General features: G+C 36.4%; 1 protein-coding gene across 1 annotated transcript in view; it reads left to right on the top strand.

The window, feature by feature from the left end:
* The first annotated feature begins 7214 nt into the window (after nt 1-7214).
* The window catches only part of LOC126973924 (zinc finger CCHC domain-containing protein 24-like), a 36452-nt gene continuing 26023 nt past the window's right edge, over nt 7215-17643 (top strand). Inside the window, exon 1 of the mRNA XM_050821298.1 lies at nt 7215-7690. Within this exon, the coding sequence (XP_050677255.1) occupies nt 7574-7690 (117 nt within the window). The 5' untranslated portion in view covers nt 7215-7573. The remainder of the gene's footprint in view (nt 7691-17643) is intronic.

Here is a 17643-nt window from a genome sequence, read left to right as displayed (position 1 = left end):
TTAAAGTGTACATACTGCAATTGCTGAGAGTTATTAATATAATTATAATTTCTTTTTTATGAAAATAAGGGACGAGACGAGCAGGACGTTCAGCTGATGGTAAATGATACACCCTGCCCATCACAGTGCCGCTCAGGATTCTTGAAAAACCCCAAAAATTCTGAGCGGCACTACGACTGCGCTCGTCACCTTGAGACATAAGATGTTAAGTCTCATTTGCCAAGTAATTACACTAGCTACGGCGCCCTTCAGACCGAAACACAGTGCTATTTGAAGGCAGAAATAGGCGTCGCTGGGGTGCTCATAATCTAGCGGGTATCCTGTGCAAAGGAGCCTCCCACTGGTGGTTTTATCTCGGGAGATGAAGATAGCACCTAGAACAGGATGAATGATGAATTCTTTCCCTTACTGCTTAGACCCCCTTTTTCGTACGAACACTACGTGGACGGCCAAATCTTTTTCTCTTATAAAAAGAGAAGGTCTCATTGTACCTATTAATAGCCCGGTACACAAACATTTTACTAATACCAAGCGTATGGAAAGTTTTAAAAATTTGCATTTGACTCCATACCATCTTTGTGTAATACAATCATTACAGAGTAGATAGTGAACGCACCAAAACACTAAATGCACATATAAAACATTGAATCTCAAAATCACGCTTCAAACACGTTCATCAAAATCTATTAGAAAGTGGCTTCTGAATGTATAACCCTGCCAAATTAAAAATACTTCACTCTTACTTAGGCGGCAAGCAAGTATTGGGCAACGCATTTCGAATTAGTGATTTCCTAAGAAATTAATTAATGCTTCGATTGCAAGAGATTGGTGTGTATTTTGCCTCAAATAATCTTGTATCGCATTTTTCACGGGGAGTGTTCAGAAGAGGTGTTTGATCTGATTCCTGCCGCCTAATTCCACCTTTGCAAGACACGCCAGAAATAAAGGTATCAATTCCACCATCTTGACGTGTCCGGTCCTCCACAGTGCGGTTTTCAAGGAATTTTCTTCCACTAACAACCAAACTGTGAAATGAGCTTCCTTGTGCGGTGTTTCCGGGACGTTACGACATGATTAGCTTCCACAAAACTGTATACACCTTCCTTAAAGGCCGGCAACGCTGCTGTAATTCCTCTGGTGTTGTATGAGAATGTGGGCGACGGTGATCACTTAACATCAGATGACCCGTAGGCTCCTTTGTCCTCATCTTCCATCATCATCAGCCGGAAGAAGTCCACTGCTAGACAAAGGCCTCCCTCAAAGACCTCCACGACGATCGGTCCTTCGATGCCCTCATCCAAAGTATTCCAGCGATGTTGACCAGATGGTCGGTCCATTTTTAAAATCATCTATAGGTGTATACTATCAACAGATAGAGATAAATTACTACCTTCTACTGTCAGTAATTAGCTGTCAATAATCTGAAGCTGTCCCAATATACCCGATAAGTCATACTTATCGCCTTATATTGGGAGGTGTGAATTGCAATTTGCATACAAACTTCTATTGCTTGTAAGCTATACGTCGTCCCATCGACAGACAGCGTGTACGGATAAGGTGAGTTGCCGTCGATTAGTTTATTGGGACAGAAAACTCAACGATAGTTACGATTTTTATCTTAAGTCAGAGACAGACTGAATATTGGGAACGGCCGTTAGCCGTCTAGAGCTACATTGCCGAGCGTGACAATCTCAATCAGTCTCATTTAATATTAACATAGTAAAATACTCAGTGTGCCGAAAGAAGTTTTCACTTTAAAAAAATTACTAGAACATCTTTGATATTCAATAATTTTTGTTAAGCAAAGTACACCGAGTGTACTACATAACTTGGTCGGGTTATAATGTTGACATCGCCTCATTGTACTCAATTAAAGAGGGAACGAGTCACCAATTGAGTTGATTATATGTAGACAACGCTCATCGTTTAGACCACGAGCTCGGCTTAATAACGCAACTCTGTAGAAACCATCATGCAATATAGTACTGATGATTTTAATAATAAATTGTATTTTGTAATCTATATAAATATAATGATAATGGTCTTTGTTTAAGACTCTTTCAAGCCTAAACCACTGATTGTATCGACATGAAACTACCACCATTCGATGCGAAATTTATCCTAGATGGTTTATGGCTACTTATTTTTCGAATTCCAACGATCCTTCTTTTTAAAATTCGCCCAGCGAAGCGGGCGGGAACACCTCGTTTATAATATAAGTACGGTATAGGTCCACATATTAATTCAGGTTAAATTTACTGGGAGATATTAAACAACTGACGACCCATATAGCCGAATGTTTAGTGACCCTGACTACTGAGCTAGAGGTGCCGGGTTCGAATCCAGGTATGAGCAATCATTTATATGATGAATATGTTTGTTTCCGAGTCATGGATATTTATATGTATTTATGTATGTTTATGTAAGTACATTGTATTAAATATATCGTTGTCTTTTACCCACAGTACAAGGCTATGCCTAGTTTGAGGAAATTTTGCCAATATTATTATTATTAGTATTATTTAAAACAATATGTAGAGATGATGAATAGAGTGAGTTATGTAGAATGAATTTGACTGACAAAGCTTAAAACGGTCATCGCCCGGGATATTGTTGATTGAAAAGTTAACAAAACGTTAATTTTACAAAAAAGATGTTTGAAATTGATTAATTTAACTTGTTAAACCCGGCCAGGCTTGTGCTTGTATTCGTGTATATATGTTTTAATAAAATATATAAATCTAAGCAATTTGTTAAGTTTTTAAAGTGATAATCCTCACTTTTGGGATTAATTACACAAATAAAATTTGAAAACAAATTTTCCTCTCGCGTAACGTGTGAGCGCTCTTTCGGATTACTAAGCCAACCGTTCGAGTGACGTATCATTTATAAAATCTTGTAAATCGCTCCAAATTTTTTGTGTGTTAATGTGTTAAGTGAAAAAGTTATCACTTACATATTATATGTATACAATGTTGTACAAAACTGTGCGTTTCTTACCTGACACCTACATCCTAGAAAGAACCTATCTTCCTAATTTCAAGTTTGTAGGCTTTGTAGTTTCTGAGATTTCATGATGACTCAATTATCTGTGGAAATATCTTATACCTGCACTAGCTGACTCGACAGACGTTGTTCTGTACATAATAAATAAAATACAGCTTTTTATTAATTTGACATCAAGAATTATTTCATAAAATATGCTCCCTGTTGTTATAATGAAATTGTTTCACAGCAGAACTGTCAAACCGTGCGTCAATAAATTCTCTCATAGAAAATATCATGCCCAAACAAAACAAAATATTCTATCGAAAAAAACAACTATCCTATCTCTCAAGTTGGTGTAAACTGCACTCCATGAAGTAATCCCTATTTAAATCCGTTCATTAGTTTAGGAGTCCATCGCGGACAAACAACGTGACACGTAATTTATACGATACAAAAGTAACTGTTGATCGTAGATGGGTGAAAATTTGAAGTTATATGTATTTAATGCTGACTCATAATCAAACAAATTAAAAAAAAAAATCAAAAAAATTAAAAAAAAATTCGTGTGGACCACCCTTAACATTTAGGGGGATAAAAAATAGATGTTGTCCGATTCTCAGACCTACCCAATATGCACTCAAAATTTCATGAGAATCGGTCAAGCCGTTTCGAAGGAGTTTGACTACAAACACCGCGACATGAGAATTTTATATATTAGATATGCGATCTAATTATTGATGACGTCGTAGAGTCGCGATTGAAACGAGAGTAAACCTGCATTGAAACATTGAATGCAAGTACGTTATCTAAGTTCTGAGAATGTCTAAGCACAATACTGGGTATTGTTTCATATTTATTCTAGCTAGAATGCTTGCATAACACATTTTTATAGAATCAACTTAATATACATAAAACATATATGCAAAGCCACCTAAGTCGAGAAGATATTTATTATAATTACGTACTATGGTTCATATAGTTATACTAGCTGTCGCGATAGACGTTGTTCTGTAAATCTTATATTTAAAATTCTTGGCTTGACCATTCTCATGAAATTTTGAGTGCATATTGGGTAGGTCTGAGAATCGGACAACATATATTTGTTAGATTATGAGTCAGCATTAAAAAATACATACATCTTCAAATTTTCACCCACATACGATCAACAGTTACTTTTGTATCGCGATTTTAATATCGGCAATACAACGTTTGATGGGTCAGCTAGTCTTATATAAAATTCTCGTGTCCCGGTGTTTGTTACCAAACCCCTCCGTTTTTACGGTTTTTTTTATGAAAATAAGGGACGAGACGAGCAGGATGTTCAGCTGATGGTAATTGGTACGCCCTACCCACACAATGCTTCGCCACTTAAGATTATTGAAAAACCCAATAATTCTAAGCGGCACTACGATTGTGCTTGTCACCTTGAGACATAAGAAGTCAAGTCTCATTTGCCCAGTAATTTCACTAGCTACGGTGCCCTTCAAACCGAAACACAGTAATGCTTACACATTACTGCTTCACGGCAGAAATAGGCACCGTTGTGGTACCCAAGCCGGCATCCGGTGCAAAAGAGCCTCCCGGTAAATTACTACTGGTAAACTCTTCCTATTTAGACTCTTCTGAGACTTTACTTACGTTAAACTTTGCTGAGTGTGAAATAAAGCGCGAACTTAATGTTGTAGTCGGCTGTGTTAGCTTAACCTCAGTATAATTTCAACTATCAAATGACTATAAAAACGAAAATAAAAAAGATTATGCTAAGCTTACACTTAGCTATGCTTTACACGAGTAAAGTCCTAAATAATGTCAAAGTAAAAGATCTCAACCTTAGTTCCTCTCTGATCGTCCTGTAAAGAAAAAAAAGTGTGTATGTACTTATGTATGCACGCAAGAAGTTATACTTTTTTGGCCTAACGAAGCAGAAATAATTAAAATGATTTATTCCTCGTGCTACGTTTTTAGAATGAACAATTTGGTAAAAATCTTGCTTTGGCTTTGACAATTAATTATTATTAAATAACTAGCTGACCCGACAGACGTTGTTCTGCATATAATAAATAAAATAATGTTTTTGTATGAATTTGTCAATAATATATCATAACATCAAAAATTACTTCGTAAAATATGCACCCTGCTGTCGTAATGAAATTGTTTCACAGCAGTACTGTCAAACCGTGCGTCAATAAATTCTCTGATAGAAATTATGTATGGACACATCAAAGGAAAAACAATTTTGTTGTTTTTATTTAATTGAGCAGCATTTTCCTATTTATTCACCTTTTAAACCTTCCCTGGACTTCCACAAATAATTCAAGACCTAAATTGGCCCAATCGGTCCAGACGTTTTCGAGTTTTAGCGAGACTAACGAACAGCAATTCATTTTTATATATATAGATGAATACGGCTGTATGGGCTTGAACTCTTTGCCTGTCCTAATAATGGACCACACACCACAGTTGTGTTACAGTGATGTGCGCGCATCTTAAAATTTCACTCTCATCATTTTTTATAACACGCTTAAGAAGTATAACTTCAAAACAATTGTTAAATACTTAGGTCCATTTTTTTCTCTTTCTTTTAGGGAACATAATATAGTTCTTATAATGTTGCCCTACTTGCATTACAATCTAGCCTTAACTTAGACTAATTAAAATTTATTGAATAAGGCGTAACTTTACGGAAATCCATAATTATACAAATGATTTAAGTTTTCTTTAGTGTTAATTCCGCCAATATTTGTTTTTAAAAACAATTCGACACGTGTTTCGCCTCTACACGAGGCATCCTCAGGATGTGTTGTCTCGCCAAAATCTGGCACGAGACTCAATGAGGATGCCTCGTGTAGAGGTGAAACACGTGTCGAATTGTTTTTAAAAACAAATATTGGCGGAATTAACACTAAAGAAAACTTAAATCATTTGTATTAGACTAATTAGTTATTATACTTTAACTTAAACTCCTACATAGATTAAACTAAAAATGTGTTAACACATTTCTTAATGTCTCTATTAAGGGGAAGTAACTTTGTTCATGTGTCTTTTATAATATCACTTTTTTTATATTGTATTACACTAATTCACTAGCACTACACTAACTCAAAAGGTTTTGTAGTTGGGTACTAAGTAAAAAATGTGTATTAATGCTAAATAAACGTTAGATAAATATTTTATTATCTCGTAAAATGCATTTTACCTATTAACTCTTATTAAATGTATGATACCTACCATATTCAGGCATTAGTTAAATTTATTTCATTCAAAAAAAACACTGTGATTCATCCTTTCCCTAATAAACATATTGATTTGAGTAACAGATTTCGTGGTAAAGAAGTTGAACAAAAATATAGCTTCAAGGAGTCCCTTCGGGCGCGCCCATGTGTTCGGTAGTGATGTGCGGATATATATCGATGAATGATTACTTTTAGAAGTTTCGCTGATGAGGTGTATTTTTTTTTCGTGGAATAGCAGGACAAACGAGCGTACGGGTCACCTGGTGTTAAGTGATCACCGCCGCCCACATTCTCTTGCAACACCAGAGGAATCACAAGAGCGTTGCCGGCCTTTAAGGAAGGTGTACGCGCTTTTTTTGAAGGTACCCATGTCGTATCGTCCCGGAAAAACCGCACAAGGAAGCTAAATTTAATTTAACTTTTTTCTGTGAGAAAGGCTATACATTTTCTATTACATAGCCCATGTAATAGTAAATGTATAAAATTGCATAGAATATTTAATAATGTATATTATGTTTTTTTTTTAATGAAAATAACGGGCGAAACGAGCAGGATGTTCAGCTCAGATCAGCTTCAGATCATGGGTACTACAACGGCGCCTATTTCTGCCGTGAAGCAGTAATGTGTAAGCATTACTGTTTCGGTCCAAAGGGCGCCGTAGCTGGTGAAATTACTGTGCAAATGAGACTTAGCATCGTATGTCTCAAGGTGAGGAGCGCAATTGTATTGCCGCTCAGAATTTTTGGGGTTTTTCAAGATTCCTGAGCGGCACTGCATTGTAATGGGCAGGGCGTATCAATGACCATCAGCTGAACGTCCTGCTCGTCTCGTCCCTTATTATAATAAAAAAAAATGAAAAGTATCTTTTTAACTTCTATCGTTATTCTAATTATGCCTTTATCGATACAATCAGTTTCCCGACGTCCCTATTTTCATCTCTCATCTCAAGGAGCGGCCGGCGTTGGCGGTTCGCTACCGCTAGTCATACAGCAGACGGCGCGCGCGCATCCCGCCTTACGCGGGATCTAAAAATACTCCACAAACACCCGGGCAACGCTTTCATGCCCTGTTTAACGCGTGAGGCATTCCAAATTCGAAATCTAATCGTGACTGCTTTGCCGATCTAAGCCCAGCTGTTCGTTCCAAATTTGAAATTTAATAGAATCGCGATTAGAACCCAGCCGCTTATTCCAAATATTGACACTTATTCGTGACCAGCTTCTAATTCCAAATTCGAAAATTTGTCGTGTTCCTTGAGTTGCATTGTAACAGTTTTAAATATTTGCGGCTAGTGTTGGGATTATTGATAGTGGTGTTGGGTTTGTCGATAGTGGTGTTGTATCGATGCGGCGATGTCACCGACAGACATCGGCGGTGAACTGCCGCAGTGGCGCGGTCGCGGGGAAGGTGATGGGTGCTCGCAGGCGCTGCTTGGTTGGCTATATCTGACTCATGACCACAACGATCAGGTAACATTTATTTACACTTCTAGTGGAAATATAGGTCTGGGATCAACTTTGGCCCCTCATCCGTGCTTTTAGCCCAAAGCGACAAGAGCACAGTAGCAAGAACCAAAGGTATACCTAACTATTAGTGTGAATATGGCCAACCAAAATAGGTACAGTTATTGCACAAATACTTACTATGTGTGACGACTGACGAACAGACAAACATGTTTAATAATAGCATGATAGATTAAATAACGTTTATAAGTTATAACTATTAAAAAAACATCACTTACTCTTCAAAATAAACTTTATGAATCCCAAATTCAAAACAATTTGTTATGTTTTTAAAGTTACAACCCTCACTTCTGGGATTAATTACACAAATAAAATTGAAAACAAAATTTTATGAAGGATGCGGGACTCAAACCCGCGAACTCTCGCGTTCTTAAACTTTGTGTAACTCTCAGGTTGTGGCTTCATCTACAGGATCTACTTTGCAGTTGATAACCTGCTCAACCCCAATATTTGCATATTAGGAAATTGACTTGAGATGTCGCTCATGCAAATCTAAACAATTTGTTATATTTTAAAATAATAACCCTCACTTTTGGGATTAATTACACAAACAAAACTGAAAACAAAATTATGTCAACGATGCGGGACTCGAACCCGCGAACTCTCGCGTTCCGTGCGAGCGCTCTTATCAACTGAGCCAACCGTTCGAGTGACGTATCATTGATAAAATCTTGTATGCTTTGTTCAACTCTCAGACTGTGGCTACATCAGTCCCGCATCGTTCATAAAATTTTGTTTTCAGTTTTATTTGTGTAATCTCAAATTCATCAACTTAAAATAATTTCCAAAAGTTGAGAGTATAGAACAAAATCCATTATTAAGGCTACTCAGAGGCGAATTTTAAGACTTAAAAGGTATGAAAGGCTCTACAGATATAAATATACATTGTTATTTAATTTATGTTTCAAAATTAATTATTGCATTTATCTATTCGGTTTGCAAGAAACTTTCTGCCACGGTTTCTAATTTTAACCGGTAATAAACGTCAAATTTAAACCGGCTTGGTTTGTATCAGACGCAGTCATGTTACATGACAATTTTCCGCGTTATTAATTGGTTGGAGGAAAAGTTTCTTTGCTTTTAGACCGAAACAGGTGGTAATATGGAGGTCAGATATATAGCAGATAGATTAACACCTTCTTCAGCGTTCGGGAAGCTCCGTAAAATAATCTCATCCAAAATACCGCAGTGTCTGAAGACGAAAGTTTTCAACCAGTGTGTGTTGCCAGTGAAGATCTAAGGTACGCAGACGTGGGCCTGATGAGAAAGCTCATAATCGCTCAGAGGGTAATGGAGGGTTTCCCTGCGAGATCGAATTAGAAATGAGGAGATCCGTAGAAGAACCAAAGTTACCGACAAAGCCCAAATGATAGGAACTGAAGTGGCATTGGGCAGGGCACATAGTTCGACGTACAGATGGCCGGTGGGACAGAAAAGTCCTCGAATGGCGACCACGTACCGGAATACGCAGTGGACCGACGATCTGGTCAAGATCGCTGGAATACATTGGATGTTGTGCAGATCTTTGGGGAAGGCCTTTGTCCAGGAGTGGACGTCTTCCGGCTGATGATAATGATTAACACCTTCTAGCCTAACTCTATAATTTTTACTGTGTTGCTAAAGACGTCTAGCGTTAATTCTAGCCTTATCGTGACAGTTCCGGCCACTTTCTCTCAACCTTCTGCATTAATCTCATCATTAGCAGAGACCAGTCTCAAAGGTTGTGCTCAGCGATAAAAGCTTCCAAGGAACAAGGCTTTTCAAATTCTACCTTAAAACCACAATCACTCTATTCAGAGTTTCCTTGGGTTTGGCCACAGTCTGTACTTTACTGACACTGCATTAGGTGCATGAACGTCGCAAATTTTAAAATATTGAGTTTTTTCATTAGATTCACTCATTTCGACAAATGAACATTAGCTCGAAACAACATTTTACAAATTTTTAAGAATTTTACTAATTTGAAGAATGTACAATACTACTACATTTCTTAAAATTGAAACCTAGATAGACCGATTTATCGCCCCTAAAATCCCCTGTATATTTCTTAATTTTATGAAAATCGTTGGTGCCGTTTCCGAGATTCAGATTATATATATAATTAACTAGCTGACCCGACAGACGTTGTACTGTGCATAATAAATAAAATACTGTTTTTTATGTATTTGTCAATAATTTTTCATAACATCAAGAATTATTTCGTAACGTATGCTCCTTGTTGTTATAATGAAATTGTATCATAGCAGAACTGTCAAACCGTGCGTCAATAAATTATCTCACAGAAAATATGTCCATACAAAACAAATATTGAAAATATAAAAATGAATTGCTGTTCGTTAGTCTCGCTAAAACTCGAGAACTTATTTGTGGAAGTCTAGAGAAGGTTTAAAAGGTGAATATATATGAAAATGCTCGGATTTAAATAAAAACAACAATTTTGTTTTTCCTTTGATGTCCCCAGTCGTTCAGAAATCAAATTGAAATAATTTTTTTTATTTTTATTTCATTATGATTCAGCATTAAAAATACACACCACTTCAAATTGTCTTATATTACAATTATGGCAATCGAATATTAAATATTGAAGTACGATACATTTTATGTACAATTTGATAATATTTGGTAGGTCTGAGAATCGGTCGTCATCTATCTTTATACCCCAAACTTTTTAATTATTGAAATTTTCTTATTACTTTATATGGCAATACAACGTTTGCTGGGTCAGCTAGTTGAAAATAAAAATAATTATGGGTCCCAAATCGAAATAAAAAGTATCCTATCTCTCAAGTTGGACCTAACTGCACTCCATGAAGTAATCCCCATTTAAATCCGTTCATTAGTTTAGGAGTCCATCGCGGACAAACAACGTGTCACGTAATTTATATATATTAAGATAAACAAGAATAGATCGTTTAAAGATATAAGTTATTAACAGATGTCCCGCCATTTTTTATTGTCTTTCGTCCTTTCGTCTTCTTACACGCTAACTCTATTATTCTTGTTACTTTGATCTGAACTCTTTTCGTTCATCCGGGTTCAATCAAACAATATCATTAAATTCATTCAAATTCAAATCAAATTATCCTTATTTTATATTGGTCCTAAGTTAGGACTTAAAATAACATACTACACTTAAAATAGTTCATACTCCTAAGACTAATGAACCTTTAAAAATGGGTTGTTGGCCGTACAGCACAGCACACACGTGTTTGTGCTTGGGACAACGTATGACTGCGACAGTTTTGTTAAATTATATCGCGATACAAAAGTAACTGTTGATCGTAGATAGGTGAAATTCTGAAGTTGTATGTATTTTTTCATGCTGACTCATAATCAAACAAATTTAAAAATAAATTTGGCATCATCTAAATTATATTAACATAAATTTGTTGAATAGATAGGGGGTTAAAGTATGAAATAACCATTTTGTACTGAAAAATTCAAACATTTTTGATTTTATTTTCCTTATATCTATACTATTTTCTTCCATATTACAAGAAGATCATTTATGCCTTTTGCTGTAGAACTCCGGGACCTGGACTCAATAAGCTCAATGAAGGCATTTTTATAAAATGGAAGTCGATTGGGGTCAGGTCCGGAAGGTACGGAGGATATCGAGGATTTCTAAATGTAGAATAGAAAGATAATTTATAGTCTGTGCTCGCGGAGTAATTTAGGGGCTGGACGGCGACTGCATATATTGGCAGCGAGAAATCTCGTCCTGACAGTCCATAAGCTGGTTTGCACACCGTGCCCTTCCTCCACAGTATTTTTGAGGTCTACATAAGAAGATTTGCGATTTCTCAATCGTTCACCAGGAAGCGGTCTCGAGTTTGTGTGCATGGTTTTCTGGAAGACCCAGGGTATCTTCTGACGGAACCAGTCTCTTGATATCGTTGTCAAGTCCTTTAGACAGTAGACGAACCACATTAAGCCTCTGGGGCACAAAACATTGACTACTATCAACCATTTTAGAGACCGTTAAAGAATCATATCAAGACTCAAAAATGCAAGGAAATAGGACAACAATCCGACAACAATTATACGTAATTCCAGAAAAAGTTCCAAACCATAATCATGTTCAATTTGAGTTAAGAACACAAAACTGGTCACGTGATTCATATTAACGGATTGACAAAAAATGGCAGCCCTACTGTCACTCTTTAAATGACATCATGACTTAAAACCAACCAACAATCAACCAGCCCAACCCACATGTATGGAATAGACTAATATTTAATACTCTTCAAACACGAATTCCTTAAAATGTGATGTTTGTGGCTAAACGTTTTTCAGGAAATACGTCCAATTATCTATCTAAAAAATATGATTTAGAGTTAATACTAACTTTCAACGATTCCCGCCACGATACGCAATTAACTGCAGTTTTTGTTAAAGCCCGACTATATCTTAAATTTGAATTTGGAATAAACTTTTTTAGCACCACAAAACTTAATTGCCAGTAATAGTCTCAAATTATTAAAACCTCTTTTGGTATCTATTATATTTTCTAAAGGGACGGGGAAAAATTAAAACCAAGTGTTTGTTTACAAATTTATTATCAATGATCATCACAATATTGACATTTTTCACGACACTTTTACGTCATATAGAAAAAAAGTTTTAGAAAAAATCACGACCACGGAAGATTATAGTTTGTATTATAAGATTGTTAACCATTTATTAAGTATTACTTTTATTTTTGTAATTTCATACTTATCACATTAAAATTATTTACATTGTATAGTTTCTAGAATTAAGATGAATAATGTACCTAATTGGAATAACCAACATAGAATTAGTATGTAAGGTCAAATCAATTATTGTTAATGTTGAGTTATTGTTGGTACATCTAAAATAGATAAAAATTAATAAATTATGCAATAGAAAAAATATCTTTTCTTGTAACAATCTATGGCAAGACTAGGAATATTTTTCAAAAAACGTTCTATTTTCTTTGGGTAGTGGAACCTTTGAAGCCCAGGTCTGCTAAAATATGATACCTTCATATAAACTGTTTGAAGACAGGTTGCAGGTACATGTCAGCTAAATATAAAACTACAACAAACATATGAAACTCACCTGTTCCACACTTCGAGGTAAATGACCGACTACACCAAAATAATATCTGTGTTACTTTATTGGTCTTCGTAAAATAAAATTATGGCGGCTAATTGTAACATGACAGGTGTCTCATTATGACAGGTGTCACATAATGACAGTGTCAAAATACAAAATGTCGAGAAAGATTATTAAAAAAAACTTTGACATATACAGTAATATCTCAGTCAAGTATAAGTTGTAGCTTAAATTATTTATAGATCTAGATAGAGCCTCTTACTGTAAGACAACGCATGAAAACAGGCCAGGTTTACTACTTTAGTGTGCATGTGACACTACGTCTTACACTCGCGATATATATAACACTGTTTAAGTGTGCGTTGCTGAAAATAGAGGGTAACAGTTCACCGCTATTTCTTTCAACGTTTTCACAGCTGTCACAGTCTATGGTCACTAAGTCACAGCTGTGAAAACGTAGCTTGTCACACACACTGAAGTAATAAACCTGGCCTGTTTTCATCGGTTGTCTAGCATCAAGAGGCTCTATCTAGACGTATAAATTATCTATGCATTTTCATTAAATTCGCATGGTGATTACTTAAGTTTCACCATCTAAGTTTCTATTATTGATTACTGCAAACTTATGATATGCAACCTTCTGATATATACATGGGGTGGGGTACTCAGAAAGAATTAAGAAACAAAAAATCACCTTAAATGGATGTTAGAGGCTATATAATATATGGCTAGGAGATTATGGGTACCACAACGGCGCCTATTTCTGCCGTGAAGCAGTAATGTGTAAGCATTATTGTGTTTCGGTCTGAAGGGCGCCGTAGCTAGTAAAATTACTGGGCAAATGAGACTTAACATCTTGTGTCTCAAATTAACGAGCGCAGTTGTAGTGCCGCTCAGAATGTTTGTGTTTTTCAAGAATCCTGAGCGGCACTGCGTTGTAATGGGCAGGGCTTATCAATTACCATCGCTGAACGTCCTGCTCGTCTCGTCCCTTAATTTAAAAAAATTGGTTGCTTTAGAAGGGCCTTCATCCATAAACGCCATTTGAAGTCGATCAAATGACTCGGCCTGGTTTAAGCCACATTTGAAAACATAAAAAAATAATAAGAAATTTGGAGGGGTATTTGACAATCGAACGATGGTATTATTACTCTTAAATAATCACATATTTATAAAAGATTACAATTAGCCAGCTGGGCTGCATACATAAAAACTTCTCTCGCAAAACTTTCTGAGTGGTCTGGTATAACATACGGTTGGACTCAACCTCAACAAAGGGTACTTTTTATTTAAAGAGGACAAGAGGGCGTACGGGTCATTTGTTGTTAAGTGATCACCGCCTCCCACATTCTGTTGCAACAGCAGAGGAATCACAGCGGCTTTACCAACCTTTGTGGAAGGTTTTTTTAAGGTACCCATTTCATAGCGTTCTGGAAACACCGCACAAGGAAGCTCATCCCACAGCTTTTAAATACGTGGAAGAAAGTTCCTTGAACACCGCACTGTAGGGGAACGCTTTACATCCAGATGGTGGGGATGATAGCCTAATTTGTGGCGTGCAGAGCGAACAATTACTTTTTGCAAAGAGGATGTTAATACGACGAGGCGGTACTTCGAAATTTAGTTTAGTATGAAACGTGCATTGAGATTTGACATAAGTTTGAAATAGTAATTACAATATGGCAACGAAGTATAATCCGGCTAAGTTTGAAAGCGAACAGTTGCTTAAAACGTAGTGGATTTCTGCTATCTCCATTTTTTATAAGATTATAGCCGTCATCTGTCAATCTATCAATGACTGCACGTTTCATACAATCGCTTTTTTTCTTAGAGTGTTTCGCTAGGTTGACTTTGCGATTTGGCAAACTATAAAAACAACGTCATAAAAAGCTTAGATTATCTGTGTCATAAAGTAACACAAAACAGGTGTTACATGTCAAAACAGCGCCGCGTCGGTGCCTCGCTCGCTTTGGTAACAAGAGAACAAAATTAATTTATTTATGTGACGAAGACGGCTCTCGTCTTTGAGAGAGGAAGCTGAAACGTATTCGTAACACAACACGCTTCGGGTAACATTACAATTATAATCAAACTAGCTTCTTCTCGCTACTACGTCCTACGGTCCTACGTACTTTTACTGTTCCGAATTTGAAACAATACAATTACTACATAATATAAAGTCCTACGCTGCATCTGTCTGTCTATTCGCGATAAATTCAAAACTACTGCACCGATTTTTATGCTGTTTTCACCAATTGATAGCGTGGTTCTCGAGGAAGGTTAAGTAGTTGAAGAGGGCTATTCGCGTTGTTTATAATCTAGGTCCTAAAGAAAAATGCTGAGTGGGTGTCCTTTTCATGACATACTATTTTTAATTTTTTAATTTTACTGTGTATATAATTTCTTGTGTTGTCATGAATAAATGCATACTTTACTTTACTTTACTAAAGAATCATTGAGAGGAAAATTTAAAGAAATAAACATTTTGACTTCTGCTTCTCATAAGATTCTTGATAATGTTCATTTTTTATCAGAGGGGGCAAACGGGCAAGAGGCTCACGGGATGGGGAGAGGTGAGGCAACCGCCCATGGAAATCCGCAACAACAGGTGTGTCAAGAAATGCGTTGCTGGCCTTTAAGGGAGTATGCTTTTTTCTTGAAGGTCCCTAAGTCGTATCTGTTCGGGAAGACCGCCGCCGGTAGTTGATTCCACAAAGTGGCTGTGCGAGGCAAGAAATTTCTACAAAAACGCGCGGTTGTGGAATGCCAGACGTCTACGTGATGCGGATGGTACTTTGAACGTAATCTCCGGTGGTGGAATTCGGCCGCTGGAATCAACCCGAACAGCTCCTCTGAGCACTCCCCGTAATAAATGCGGTAGAAGATGCAGAGAGAACCCACATCTCTACGCAATGCTAAAGAATCAAGCCGATCGGAGATGACTTGATCGTCGATCGTCGAGTATACTTTAGTTATTTCCGTAGTATTATGTCCTATGATATATTGCTATGGGGCAACGCTGCCGATATTAATACAATATTTGTGCTGCAAAAGAGAGCTATTCGCGCTATTTATAACCTAGGTCCTAGAGAATCATTGAGAACAAAATTCAAAGAATTAACATCTTGACTGTTGCTTCTCAATATATTCTTGATAATGTAATGTATGTTCATAGGCACATAAGTGAATTTGTCAGAAACTGTCATAACCATAATGTTAACACCAGGAACAGACATAAACTGATGATGCCTACTACTCGGCTAAGTCGAGTTAGTAAGTCTTTTGTGGGGCGATGTATATGCTTTTACAACAAGAACCCAGAAAACGTTCAAAACAAAAGTATTACGTTATTCAAAATAATTGTTAAAAAACGTTTGTGTGGTAAAGGTTACTATAACATATATGACTTTCTTAATGATACCACAGATTGGGAATGGAGCGACCGCCCTCAGACTATTAAATAATAAGTTTAATTGTACAATGTTACTTTGTTACTTTAATTGTAAAACATATTTTTGATTAAAAAAAAAGCCCGCTGAGTTTGTTGCGCCCATTCTTCTCAGGCCTGTCATGAGGCATTCATTTTGGAATGGGTGGTAGTTTTTTTTTGACTCAATAAGTGATTTCACATCCTATTTTGAATAAAAATATTTGAATTTGAAATTTTGAAAATTTGATGATTCGTGCCGTGCTTGTAGTTGTATGTATCATTTGACCAAATGGAAGAAGCTGGTACTGGGGAGCACCCGCCCAGAGATGAGAACAGCACTCCATGTTCTATATTATGTTCAAAAGCACATTAAGGAATTTGCTAGAAACTGTGATAATCATAATGTTAACACGAGGAACAAACATAAACTTGTTATACGTACTACTCGGCTAAGTTGAGTTAGTAAGTCTGTTATTGAGCGATGTATATGCTTCTACAATATGATCCCAGAAAATGTTCAAAACAGATGTGTTACGAAATTTAAAACAATTTTTGTTAAAAACGTTTGTGTGGGAAAGGTTACTATAACATAATTGATTTTCTTAATGATACCACAGACTAGGAACGGAGTGATCATCCTCAGTCTCTTTAATTATAAATGTTTATTGTACGATATTACATTGTAATCCATATTTTTATAAGAAAAAAAAGCCCGCTGAGTTTCTTACGCCCGTTCTTCTCAGCTCAGAGGCAGTCTATTTTTAATGGGTGGTAGTTTTTGACGTTCAATAAGTGATAATGAGTGCTATTTTGAATAAAAATATTTGAATTTGAATTTAGTAAGTATATTGTTTGATTGTTTTTTTTTTGTTTTTTTTTCCTCCGTTGGGGCAGTAAAGTCCTCGAATGGCGACCACGTACCGGAAGAGGCAGTGTCGGTAGGCCCCCCAGAAGATGGACCGGAATACGTTGGATGAGGGCAGCGCAGGACCGATTGTCGATCGTCGATAGAAATCTTTGGGAGAGGCCTGTGACCACCAGTGGACGTCTTCCGGCTGATTATGTAGATGATGATATAGTTTGTCAAGTTTTTGTATGCATTAATGGTATTTGTTGGAAGTGTCGGAAAAAATGAGCCGTCTGGGAGCTTTCAACGAAAACGCTGCTTGAGTCTTTTCGATATAACAAAATAATGAATTGTGATATTGTATATCTTATATTATTAGGTCTACAGAAAAGTCCACCATGGCTTATGTCTTTCTCTGAAGGATATACAGACATACTTTATCTATTTTAACACTTTAAAATACAAAAAGTTTGTAGGAAGGTAATTAGTAATTTCCTTCAAAGTATTCAATATTCAAACAAAAAACTAATTATGAACATGTTA

The sequence above is a fragment of the Leptidea sinapis genome, chromosome 30 (genome assembly GCF_905404315.1).
Source record: "Leptidea sinapis chromosome 30, ilLepSina1.1, whole genome shotgun sequence".
NCBI lineage: Eukaryota > Metazoa > Arthropoda > Insecta > Lepidoptera > Pieridae > Leptidea > Leptidea sinapis.
Note: the sequence above shows the minus strand (reverse complement) of the source record. Positions and strands in the feature narration are given on the sequence as shown.